Source organism: Rhopalosiphum padi, chromosome 2 (assembly GCF_020882245.1).
Source record: "Rhopalosiphum padi isolate XX-2018 chromosome 2, ASM2088224v1, whole genome shotgun sequence".
Classification (NCBI taxonomy): domain Eukaryota; kingdom Metazoa; phylum Arthropoda; class Insecta; order Hemiptera; family Aphididae; genus Rhopalosiphum; species Rhopalosiphum padi.
In genome coordinates this window covers 24,680,022-24,693,849 of record NC_083598.1, presented here as the reverse complement: position 1 = coordinate 24,693,849, position 13,828 = coordinate 24,680,022, and the positions used below count along the sequence as shown (strand labels likewise).

Genomic DNA, 13,828 nt, shown 5'->3' with positions numbered 1-13,828 from the left:
CAAATTGTATGATTCTAACTTCTAACTTTTTTATGCTATGGTAAATAAATATTTATTATTATAATAAATAATTTAATTGTGTTAATACATGATATAATACCTCGTGAACATGTGGCCTAGTGGGATAACGCGTCTAGTTTAAATTAAATATGTTAATGTTTATAAAATTTCAGGTTCTATGGTTAGGTAAGTAGGTAAGTATAATAGCCCTTTACTCGTTATCTGACTTGGCCACATGTTCACATTTTTTTTTTTTTTTTTAAATGTCTAGACCCCCCCCCCCCCATAGGTTTAGTATATAATATGTAGAAGTAAATAAAAATTACTAGTTTAAGCTAAGCTTCCTACTGATCATATTCATACTTAAAAACAATAGCTCTTTACTACATTTTTTTTTTTTAATATTTTAGAAAATTATTGTTGTTCAAAAAGTGTTCACCATTGGTAGAACTCATCAACATATAATATGAATCCATCACTCGTTGTATCAAAATCAGTGTTCGATATCCGTCCTTTTAGCAAGAAAAGTGTGACGGTTGGACTTCTAGTTAATAAACAGATTTCAATTATTATATTATTAGAATGTAAATTAACTAAAAAAGTTGTAACGCTTGATCTAGAACAGTGGTGCACATTAATGTGTGAAAACAATTTTAATACAATTATTAATAATTTACATACTCGATGTAAACGTGTTAGAATTTCAGACAACTTTTTCTACTCTGTTAACGTAAACCAATCAACTATTGTTTTATATTCTAATGATAATTACATAACATTATCTCATGTTGATCTTCATCGTTTAAAACAATTACAACATTGTATAGACTTGTATATAGTTGAAAAACAGAAAAAGTTGGAATCATACCAAAAAACATTCGATACAGCTTACGCGTTAATCAAGGCTGACGTAAACGGGTTACCATTGTCTTGTCAACGAAACGAGTTTACAAACCAATATATTCAAAATTATGATTTCAGCTATAGCAATATACAAAGTGATGATATTTCATTCATGTACGAGCTATTACAATTTCATTTTAATTCTTTATCAAACATGATTTTGCAGGATTTAATAATATTGTAATAAAAAAAATATATATATATTTATGAATTATGACTTTTTCAAAATATTTCGCTATCGAAAAAAATATATCATTATTTATTAATACTGCTTATATAGTTATATATTAACTATTAATAATAATTTTTATATTATTTTTTTTTTTTTATTTTAACCTATGAATGTATTATTTTTTTTTTTATTTAAATAAAATAGACATAATATATTGTAATTAAAGTTTTATTATTTATTAAATGATTTCCACCACTATTATAAACATAGTTTATTACATATCAAATACGTGTAATTTTTTTCTTTGAATCCTTCATAAATCGGTCGAAAAGTGTTTGAACCAATTCATTTAGTTCACTCGATATGGCTTGGTCCTTTGCCTGATCGGTTATTGAAAGTTTCATCGAACACTCAGCATGTTTCCATCTATAAAAAATATTCATACAAAAATTATTTTTTATAATAATATCTTACTTTAAAAATAAATAACTATAGTATTAATGTATACTATAGTTATTTAGTTATATTCGAAGCGCGATAGTAAAATAATATTATATATCACCTGTCCTTAGAATCAACATGCTCAATGTTTTTTGTTTTATAATGCGACAACGTCCAATAGTCAGTCGATTTTTCGTCAGCAGGTGCCTTTACAATTAAAATCCCATCGTCTTGCCGAATGCTCATTGAATTTCTGACTTCGAGTGCAATTTTGTGATCTTTCATCATTTTCCCAATTTTATCTCGATAAGAAACATTCTTTTAAAAAAAATAATTTAATTATAATTTTGTTCACCTGATGGGTTATGTAAAATCACTCACTTTTTTCGATTTTTTTCCATTATTTTTTTTCTCACATACCCTCTTTTGACCACCCGGTTTTGTTCCAGTTTTTCTATCTTGCGCTTCTATCATATCCACCTATAACAATATTTAAGCGATTAGTTAATGTTTTTTAGTTTATACACAGTTTTAATTAAATGTTTAATAATTTCAACATTTAAAAAAGTAATAGTAACGTTATATTTATCTTTACCAACTATGGCTTAATATTTGATTCTATTTAAATATAAAATAATATATCTATATAAATATATAGACATATTTTTTTTTTTTTATACTTACATCGCTTACAGCAAAGGATTCTTCATCATCACTCCTAAATGAATTGACCGACATTATTTAGAATGAGAAGTACTTAGAAGTACTTAGAAAAGTATTTTAATTTAATAAAAAAATAGAAAACTATTTGTATAAAAACATGGACTCGCTGTAGACTCGTTGAAGTAGACTGAAAAAGTTATATCAAAAGGCTTCCTTATATATGTGTTCTCTCCCCGGTCACAAGTAGTCTGAGTTCATTATACGACCTCACCCTCGTTATTACATTCTTCAAAACCAGATTTCTTTTTTTTTTTACCTATTTAATACATTAATCAATAATAACCTTTTCTTATTTACAGATAAGCAGATTTCATAGTTTAATATATAATATGTAAATAACTCAAATTAATAATAGTTCTGAGAATTGCCAGTATTTTCGAAACGTGTTCGACTGTTTTTATTTAAAGTTCATTATACGACTACGACCTCGCCACTATATAATCTTTAAACCCAGGGTTTTTTTACCTATTTACTATATTTTGACATTTAACAATAATAACAGGTTCTTATTTGCAGATATACAGATTTCATTTTTTTTTTTTTAGTATATAATGTACAAATATTTCAAATTAATAATAGTTCTGAGAATTGACAGTATTTTCGAAACGTGTTGGTCAATGTTTTTATTTAAAGTTCATTATACGACTACGACCTCGTCACTATATAATCTTTAAACCTAGAGTTTTTTACCTATTTAATATATTTAACAATAATAACCGGTTTTTTTATAAAGTTCATTACACGACCACGACATCATTACTATAATCTTCAAACCCAGGATGTTTTTATCTATTTAATATATTTTGGCATTTAGCAATAATAACTATTCTTATTTACAGATATACAGATTTCATATTTTTTAGTATATAATGTGCAAATATCTCAAATTAATCATAGTTCTGAGAATTGACAGTATTTTTCGAAACGTGTTCGTTAATGTTTTTATTTAAAGTTCATTATACGACTACGACCTCGTCACTATCGTTATATGATATAATCTTTAAACCCAGAGTTTTTTTTTTTACCTATTTAATATATTTTAGCATTTAGCAATAATAACAGGTTCTTAATTACAGAAATGCGGATATCGTATTAAAATATAACCTCCGACTCTGTAAACATAATATGAATATCATAAAAAAAATAGTATACTTTCTATTAACACAATTGATTATAAGATTTTTAAAGAGATGGAAAATTGAGTACTATATAATAAGGAAACATTTTTTTAAAAACATTCAGTTTTATTGTGAACACAAGTATACGCAGAACACCAACATTTTTTTTTCAAACATCTACAGAAATTTAAATGTAAGTACTTATTGTTATTATTTCAGTTTTTATTGTATTATATAAAATTATTTATAATGAATCTAAAATTTTTTTTTTAAAAAATAAATAAATAGTTGAATATAATACCAACTTTTATCATAATAACGCTACAGTAATGTAGCCTATATTATACGTCAGGTAACATTTTATTTAAAACAAAATAAACGATAATAATATGATAAAATTCAATATTTTCGTTCTTAAACTGTGATATGAACTTGGTTTTTTTATTATTATTATTAAGGATAAAAGAAATATCGATAATATTATAACCATTAAAAGAATATTAAAAATGATCTAATACAAGTTTTTTTTATTTTTTTAAAATTTTTTCTATCGGTCTATTTTATTTAAATATTGTCTATTAATGAAATAAATTAAACATTTTTTTTTTAACCATTTTTATTACTAGTAATAGTCCTAATCTATACTTAACAATAAAAAAAATATATAATATAAATACTTATAAATTAAAGAATAATACAATGGAATCTCAAATCAAATATGTCAACACATTAATCGAGGAAAAATTAAATCAAAGACAGCAAAATGATGAATTTTCAAATAGAGAGGAAGAAATTAAAAAAGAAAAGATTAGAATAATAAATAAAAATATTCGTCAGGCATATAAAAAAAAAAAATACCGAACCTAGTAGAAATAATAAATTTAAGAGATGAAAAAAATAACATTTTTAAGCGAGTACAATTATACTAATTATATTGGTTTACAATGCGATAGACGCATACGCAAAAATTTATCAAATTTGTATGATCAACTAGACGATCTAAAAAATGGTAATTGCGAATTTGTTTCTATATTAAATTATAATCGTCCGATTTCAAATCACTAGTTATTCAATTAACCATATTTAATTTAGTTTTATTTTAATGTTATTATTGATTAAACTATTATTAATTGTTATTTTTATAAAATAAAAAAATAAATATATCAACATTCTGAATTATTTTTTTTACTTTAACAAAAAAATAAAGAATATTAGGTATACACTGAACCTAAATAGAAAATAAACATTGCTAATGATATGAAACTGTTTTAATATAAATAATTATAAAGATGAAGATAAAAAGTTTTTTTGAAAAGTGGAAATTTAAGTTAATCACAGAATAATGAGTACTATTTGTATCAACAATAAAATAAATATTAAATATTATAATTATGTTTTTCAAAAAATACTGTCCATTTATAATAAATAGCATGTAATACATTTGGTTAACATTAATTTTCAATCTTAACTCGTCAACTATTGATATGAAATAAGACAAGTATTGTTTTTGTAAATAGTTCATATATTCGTAAAATTTTCATAGAAAATGACCTTCTGTAGATGTGGTCGGTTGTATGAATCAATGAATCTAGCGTACAGATGGCAAAGCTCCAGTGACTTTTATAGTTCCACATTACACTCGTTTTGTGTGTCGCTTAGACGATTCGTTAACATTTATAACCGACCCGAATCCGATAATTCGGTGGCTACAACGGTGTGGAATAACATATGAAACTATTTTAAAAACTAAGTTTTATTCGAGTCAATAGTTGGTTTGGTAAAATATATTTAAAAAAAATTTTTCATATTTTTTTGGATAAAATATATAATACAAAAAAATATTTTTTATAGAAAAAATGGATTTAGAAATGGATTATGCACATCCATTATTTGATCATATCAAAAACGAAATCAAAAGACTAAAAAATGAAATGGATAACAACGAAAAACAAGAAATACTAGATCAGAGAGAAAGAAAAACTGCGCTAACTTTAATTAAAAGAGACATTAAAATGTTAAAACATGAAAAATTTTTAGCAAAAACATACTCATTTGACACAGAAAAAGAAAAAAATTTAAAAGAAAGAATAAAAAAATTAAAGGAAACACAACAGCTTGTGAAAAATTATTATGCCCTTTATTCGTATACAAGTTTTGAAAGAGATAATTCAACTCATAACCTATGCAATAAATTTTATGTATTATTACGCGACATGAAAGCACTAACAGAACCTATTGATTTTATTAATTAAATTTATATTACTTGAAACATTAGATATTATTTATTTTACTCAATGATTTTTTTTATTTAATAAAAATAAAATATTTATATATATTTAAAGAGAAAAAAAAATGTTTTTTTTATTATAGCCTTACTATGAAAAGAAAAGTAATTACAAAATATCAGCGTATGAATACGTCGGGAACCGGAATGATTGAAATCGAGAGATTTAAAAAATGTTCAAAAACTTTCATCATCAAGAACAGCAAGAAATATACAGACTATAAATCATTTTTTAGTTATATTTCAGATAAGCTAATTTCTAAGTTGAAAAAATCATGTTTAAATACATCGATAAAATTTAATATACATGTTGACACTGTTTACGAACGTCCAGTAACCCATGATATTCAGGATATGGCTTTTAAAACTTCAAACATTTTAGCATGTAGTTCATCTGATTTTACTATTTTATTGAACAGAATGTTTAATAAAATATTAACTGAGGAATCAGAATTTATTGCAAAAGGTTCAGGTTGGTCACTTGTATCAATAGATGGGTTACAATTAAGAATTAATTTAGTAAACCCTTTGAAAGGAAGTTCATATATTGATTTACCTATATTTATAAAAAAAAAAAAAGCCATTATAAATGTTAGAAATAAAGATGAATATTGTTTTAAATATTCTATACTTAGCAAATATGATAAACGTTCGAATAAATCACGATTTAACCAAACGTATTTCAATATTCTAGAAAAAAAAAGTGGATTAAATTTTAAATGTATTGATTTTCCGACACCAATAAAACAAATAAAAAAATTTGAACGTCTAAACAATGTTTCAGTTAATATTTATAGTTTAAATAATAAAAGTAATATTTTTCCTTTATGTATAAGTAAAATAGAAAGAAAAAATCATTTTGATCTATTTTTATACAATAACGATAAAACATTACATTATTGTTATATTAAAGATTTCTCAAGATTTATTAGAAGTCAGAAAACTAAAAATTGTTCTAAGTTAATTATTTGTAAGAGATGTTTTACAATTTTCGGGAATAAACCGTGTAAAAGTAAACTTTGGGGTGAAGAAGGATTGATTAAACATAAGCAAATGTGTGATAAGAATGAATTAGGAAGACCAATAATGTTTGAAGAAGGAAAAGATGATGAATTCATATATTTTAAAAGTTATAAAAAAACCAATAGAATACCGTTTGTTATTTATGCTGACTTTGAATGTATTTTAAACCCTAAACAGACTATAGAGTTGAATAAAAGTAGTAAAAAATCTAAGGTTTCTAAAACCCATATTACTCATTTACATGAAATTATGAGTTATGCGTTTTATGTAAAAGTTGACTATGACAGTATAACAGAAAAGCTATTGCATCAATTTAAAATTCCAACAAAGATAATAATGTATAGAGGTAAAGATGCAGCAAAAAAGTTTATGGAAAATATGATCGATATTGGAAAAAAGATAAATGATGTATATGAAATTAATATACCAATGACTACATTGACTGAAACGGAAGAAAAACAATTTCAGAGAGCGGAGGTTTGTGAAAAATGTTTATTATCTTTTAAAAAAAATAATTTATTAAAGGTTAGAGATCACTGTCATTTTACTGGTAAATATAGACAATGCCTTTGTCTTAAATGTAATTTTGTAATAACTAATCCATCATTTGTTCCAATTTTTTTTCATAACTTATCCTACGATAGTCATTTTATAATTCGAGAACTTGGTTGTGATAATAATGATATCCATGTTATTCCGAATTCATCAGAAAAATATATATCCTTTAGCAAAGAAATTGCTCCCAGATTTAGTATAAAGTTTGTTGACACATTCCGTTTTATGGCCTCCTCATTAAGCGAACTTGCAGAAAATTTGTCTGAAGATAAATCAAGGTTTAGAGAAACTCTAAAAATATTTTCTAATAAAAAATTAGATTTAGTCACACGAAAAGGGGTTTTTCCTTATGAATATATTGATAGTTGGAGTAAATTAAATGAAACTCGTTTGCCTCCGAAATCTGTATTTTATAACTCTTTAAAAGATGAAGAAATTAATGATGATGATTATTCTCATGCTAAAAAAATATGGAGAGTATTCGATTTAAAAACTTTGGGTGAATATAGCGACCTTTACTTGAAAACTGATGTAAGTATATTAACGGATGTATTTGAAAATTTTAGAGATTTATGTTTATCTACTCTTAAACTAGATCCTGCTCATTATATGACTGCTCCAGGATTTGCTTTTGATTGTATGCTTAAATATACTAAGGTTAAATTAGAAAGATTAAAAGACTTTAACATGCTTTTGTATTTCGAAAATTCGATCCGAGGTGGAATAACTCAATCAACTAAAAGATATGCTAAAGCGAACATACCAAACATTAAAGGTTTGAACTATAATCCGAATAAACCAATTACATGGTTAACGTATCTCGATTGCGTGAATTTATATGGAAAGTCGATGTTAACTGAACTACCTTTTAAAGATTTTGAATGGGTTGATGACTTGGATATAGATGTTACAAAAATTCCAAACGATTCAAAAGTTGGTTATATATTAGAAGTCGATATTGATTACCCTAAATATTTACATAAAAAACATAACGATTTTCCATTTTTACCTTTAAACGAATGTCCTCCAAATTCAAAAGTTAAAAAATTAATTACTACGTTATCACCGAAAAAAAATTATATTATACACTATAAAAATTTGAAACAAGCAATTGCTAATGGACTTAAATTAAAAAAAATTCATCGAGCTATCCGATTTTCACAAAGTAAATGGATGGCCCCATATATTGAACTCTGTACAAATATGAGAGTAAAAGCTAAAAACAACTTTGAAAAAAATTTTTGGAAGTTATTAATTAATAGTGTTTTTGGTAAATGTATGGAAAATGTGCGTGCTAGAATTTCTTTAAAGTTGGTTTCATCAACTAGAAAAGCAAGTAAATTAATGATGAAAACTAACTTTAAAGATAGAACTATATACTCTGAAAATCTTATGGCTATTCATCAACATAAGGAAACTATTAAATTTGATAAAGCAATTTATGTAGGATTCGCAATTTTAGATGTTTCAAAAACATTTATGTATGATTTTCATTATAATGTAATGAAAAAAAAATATGGTAACAAAATAAATTCTTTATACTCGGATACAGATTCTATGGTATATGCTATTCGAACACACAATTTTTTTAATGATATAAGATATGATTTATCACCGTTTTTTGATACATCAAATTATCCTATCGATCATTATTGTTTTAGTGAAATTTATAAAAATCAGCCTGGTTATTTCAAAGATGAAATGGGTGGAAAAATTTTAAAAGAATTTGTTTCATTAAGACCGAAATTATACGCTTACAGAACTGTGGACGACATTGAGGTAAAAAAAGCTAAAGGTGTAAAAAAATATGTAATTGAAAAACATATGCAATTTAGACATTATAAAGAAATATTAAATGCATATATAAACCATAAAAATGTTGATGATAAACAAACATGTAGAAACATGAATTTTATTCAATCGAATAAACATATCGTCCATTCTAAAACAATGAATAAACTTGTATTAAGTGCTAACGATGATAAACGTTATATAATGAATGATGGGATTAAGACACTAGCGTATGGACATTACAAAATTAAAAAATAATAATAATAATAAATAAAAAAATAAATTACATACATTAAAAAAAATCTTTATTTTAAAATATCTGCTGACGATATCCACGAATTATGACTTGAATCGAAACCCATCCATTTAACAAGCATTTTATCTTTAACTTTTTTTATAATACGTTCAATTAAAAAGGTGTTCGGGAAATCAGTTAATTTAATTTCTTGTTCATAAAAACCTCCTAGAATTATATTATTTGATTCATCCTTTAGTTGATAAGTTATCGGGTTTGTATGTAAAACTTTTGTTATTGTAAAAATTTCCGTTGTCCAATTCGGTGTATATCCTTTACTAAATATATGTTTGTATTTTGATATTCTCACTTTATCATTAATTTTAAGTTTTGGTTTATAAAATGTTTTATTATCTATTTGTACATTTGATTTAATTTTACTTGTATTCATTCGAGCTTCATACGGTGTACACTTAATTGTTCTATGTTTTGTATGATTATAATTATAAATAATTTTTGTTATTGTATTATACCAATTCCATGTACCTGTTGCAGTAAAATGTTTATATATATTATTTTTAAGTGTTCGTATAACACGTTCACCAATTGAACACTTGATAACGCTATACGAACTGTAATGTTTAATTTTATATTTTTTCATTAAATCTTGAAATTGATTGTTATAAAATTCTGTACCATTATCTGTTTGTAATAATTTTGGATTAGCTTGTTTTAATATATTAAACATACCTTTTGTACATTCTTTTCCTGTTTTATTTTTCAATGATTCTACCCATACATATTTTGTGTATGTATCTATAACAACTAAAATGTATTTAAAACCAAGATTTTGATTGGAATGAGATTGCATGTCCATTAAATCAGCTTGCCAAAGGTCATCCTTAAATCGTGTTATTACACTACGTCTAGGAAATATTTTTCTTGCAGGTCGATGTAGCTCATTGGCTATACACTCTAATGTAGACATTATACTATTATATTCCTTTCACGTAATTCTTCTAAAATAGATATGATTTCATTATTTACACCAGTATTACCAGCAATTCGAGATGATGTTATAAGATTTAATCTAGTAACTAATTCATTCGGATCATCATAGTACACTAATTGTGTTTGAGGTATTACATCTTTATATAAACCGGAACCTTTCTTAGTCGTTGGCGATAAACTAAATTTAAATAGCTGACCTGTTGGAGGTTCTGTAATTTTAGAACTATTCGTAGGAGAAGAAAAATCAAATGAAGCATTTTTTATGTTTGAATCATCAATAACGTTTCTTCGTTTAGCGCTTGAACTAGATAAAAAGTTATCAAATTGTTTTAAATTTAATCGGGAATTTGGAGTTTTAATTTTTGCGTTATTAATTTTTAATATTTCCTCGTTTAATTGTTTTTCTTCAATTTTCATTCGTTCATAAAGAGGTTTTACAACATTCATCCATTTGAAATATCCTGAAGTTTTAGGTTTCCCGTCTGCTTTTAAAAAGACTTTAGTTATTTTTAAAATATTATAATATGATTCCATGTCTTCCATAGTCATATTTTTTGGTACTTTTTCACATAATAAAGACCAAAGTCCTTTAGTCCAAGGATAGTAATTATCGAGCAAGTGTAATTTACCGTGTTCGAAAGTAACAGGCATATTTGATATTTTAAGTTGATTATTAACCGCATCGTAATGCATACCATAAGATTTATCATAACGTTGTGATTTAGGATTTGAAATTAAAAAATTGTCAAACGATGAATTCAGTACACTATCGCTATCTTCATCACTAGCGTACACGGTTTCTTCTTTTTTGATAGTGTCGGAAATATGTGAAGTGTTTTTTTCTGACAGTGTACTCAATGGTTCCAGTAAAGGTTTAAATGTATCACGAAAATAGTTATCAGAATCTATAATACCACGCTTCATATCCATTATTTTACGTTTGATATTTTTTTTTGATGTTACCAAATTTTCTAACAAAACTTTGTCTTTATTCATTGTAAATAATAAACTTGATATAACTGCTTCATCCGACTTTAGATAATACTATGCAGATTTTAATACTATTACAACTGTATTTATATTATTATTTTATTTTAATGAAAGAATGGAAACCACATCTATATCTACCTTCATTCATTTCACGTGTTTTATCGATAACCATAAATCCATAATCATTATGATTCCAACATAGATGAGAAATTTTCCGAAATTCAGAGAAATCCATATCTGCTGATGAATGGTCATTGAATATATGGCGTAAATTCGTATCATCTTGTTTAAGTATTATTAAAAAGTTTGAGTTATCTCTTACTAACTGTTTTGGTATTTTAGAATATGTTTGTGCTAAATAAAATACAGAACTAGCACCTGAATGTCTACACATTGAGAAGAATTCTCTAATTACAGATTGTGGATCACAAATCACGTCATCAAAAATTATGATAGAATTTTTCTTAGTTAAGTTTGGTTTTATAACTTTATCAGCACTTGAAAAAATGAAAAAATTGGCACCTTTTATATCATCTATTATTTTTTTTAGTAAAACATATTTTTCTTGATTAGAAGTTTTAGAGTATAAATAGATATTCTCAAATCTTAATCCGTTTTCATGCGTGATTAGGTTATACATTATATTTGTTTTACCTGAACCACTAGGACCAACTATAATAGCACGTATAGTATCAGGTAATAATGGTCCGTGTCTTGATGGTTTCTTTATTATTTGAGCATCTACATTTAAAATATCTAATTTATCTTTCTGTACAATCAAATCCATTTTCTTATAAATACTCTAGAATTTTCAAATTATAATCAGTTATAGATAATGCGTTCAACACGTAAGTGGGAATCAGATAAGACTGGCAAAGGTTTCGTAAATTTCCTTATAAATAGTCTCCCGTTTGAAGCCCATGTTCCAAAATATCAGTATTGTGGACCTGGTACGAAATTAAAAAAGAGGTTAGATCGTGGCGATAAAGGAATAAACCCATTGGATACTGCATGTCGTGATCACGATATTGTGTATGAAACTAGCAAAAATTTAGAAGATAGACATAACGCTGATAAGGTGTTAGAACTCCGTGCTTGGGAAAGATTTAAAGCAAAAGATACACCTAGAAAAGAGAAAATTGTAGCGTACGCAGTAGCTAACACAATGAAAGCTAAAAGAAAAATAGGTATGGGCTGTAAAGGTAAACGGGGACGTGTTAATAAAATAAAAAATGGGACACGAGCTGCGATAAAAAAAAAAAAGGTTAAGAAAAATTATAGAGGTAAAAGAATGATTCTAGCACCGGGTCAGACAGGTGGTGCAATTCCCTTAATACCTATTTTCGCAGGATTATCAGCACTTGGTAGTTTAATGTCTGGAAGTGCTAGTGTATATAATGCAATCCAAAATTCAAAAAGAAAAAAAGGTAACGGATTAAAAAATAAAGGATCAAGAAAAAAAAACTGATGAAAACGTTACCTAACAGACCACTTACATCTAGAGATATTATAAAATATGTTACAAAGTTTAATATCAATCATTTCCGTGGCGTCTTTTCACGAGATGACTTGCCTAAAAAACCTCATCAGATTGAATGTGGTATATTAAACTTAGACGTATCTTCAGGTGATGGAAGTCATTGGGTAGCGTTTTATAAAAATAAAGATAAAGTTATTTATTTTGATAGCTTCGGTGATTTACCTCCACCAATTGAATTACAAAAATACTTTAAGGGAAACAAAATTATATATAACTATTCAAATTATCAAGATTATAACACATTTAATTGCGGACATTTATGTCTTGATTTTTTACAATGTATGAATCAATCACATTAAGTTTGACAGGTAATGATACTACATTATCTGCAAATTATTTTCCATCTCTAAACGTCAACGAGGACTCGGAAATAGCTTTGATATGTTTACAAACGTTTAATTCATTTCCGAACATAAATTCAACTAATAACAGATTGGAAATAGAAGTTATCGGAGACACAGATAATAGATTTATTGAAAATGCGAAATTTGTATATGAATTTGAAGAAGGTTATTATGACATTGATGATATTAACAATAAAATTGGTAAAGAGTTATTAACCTTTAATAAACTAAAGAGAACATATTTATCATTCAGTATGATTATGGATCATATAGATTTTAGAACACATATAAGATGTGATGGAAGGCTATATTTTGATATTCCAAACAGTATAGGCTCTGTATTAGGGTTTGAAAAAAAAAAATATTTTTCACGCGATGATCTTCACCGATCAGAAAAAGCTGTAAATTTGAACACAATTAATTGTATAAAAGTATTGTGTAATGTTTCACAAGGTTCATTCAACAATCATCTTCAAAGTCATTCAATTTATGAGTTTTTTCCGACCGGTAGAACAGGAACAAAAGTGACTCAATCACCACTAAACCTTATATATTATAAACTTAACAAAATAAATATCGATTCAATAACTATTCAATTAGTTGATCAGAACAATAAACCGATTGATAATTTCAAGGAGACATTAACAGTTGTTCTACATATTAAACGTCATGGATCTTAAAACTAATTTAAATTTAAA

General features: G+C 25.8%; 4 protein-coding genes across 4 annotated transcripts; 3 read left to right on the top strand and 1 right to left on the bottom strand.

Moving 5' to 3' along the window:
- Window positions 1-1,287: 1,287 nt before the first annotated feature.
- Window positions 1,288-3,122, bottom strand: LOC132922530 (uncharacterized). Its single transcript, XM_060986098.1, has 4 exons — window positions 2,201-3,122; window positions 1,898-1,996; window positions 1,638-1,834; window positions 1,288-1,501 (listed from the first exon to the last, which is right to left on the bottom strand). The coding sequence occupies exons 1-4, from the start codon at window positions 2,252-2,254 to the stop codon at window positions 1,357-1,359; spliced, it is 495 nt and encodes a 164-aa protein (XP_060842081.1). The 5' UTR covers window positions 2,255-3,122; the 3' UTR covers window positions 1,288-1,356.
- Window positions 3,123-5,727: 2,605 nt separating this feature from the next.
- LOC132922529 (uncharacterized) lies at window positions 5,728-10,007 on the top strand. Its single transcript, XM_060986097.1, has one exon. It carries the CDS (start codon window positions 5,735-5,737, stop codon window positions 9,266-9,268), a length of 3,534 nt encoding a protein of 1,177 aa, XP_060842080.1. The 5' UTR covers window positions 5,728-5,734; the 3' UTR covers window positions 9,269-10,007.
- A 2,074-nt stretch (window positions 10,008-12,081) lies between these two features.
- LOC132923299 (uncharacterized) lies at window positions 12,082-12,714 on the top strand. Its single transcript, XM_060987194.1, has one exon. The coding sequence runs from the start codon at window positions 12,082-12,084 to the stop codon at window positions 12,712-12,714; it is 633 nt and encodes a 210-aa protein (XP_060843177.1).
- A 349-nt stretch (window positions 12,715-13,063) lies between these two features.
- Window positions 13,064-13,810, top strand: LOC132923297 (uncharacterized). The gene has a single exon (XM_060987191.1). The coding sequence runs from the start codon at window positions 13,064-13,066 to the stop codon at window positions 13,808-13,810; it is 747 nt and encodes a 248-aa protein (XP_060843174.1).
- Window positions 13,811-13,828: the final 18 nt, after the last annotated feature.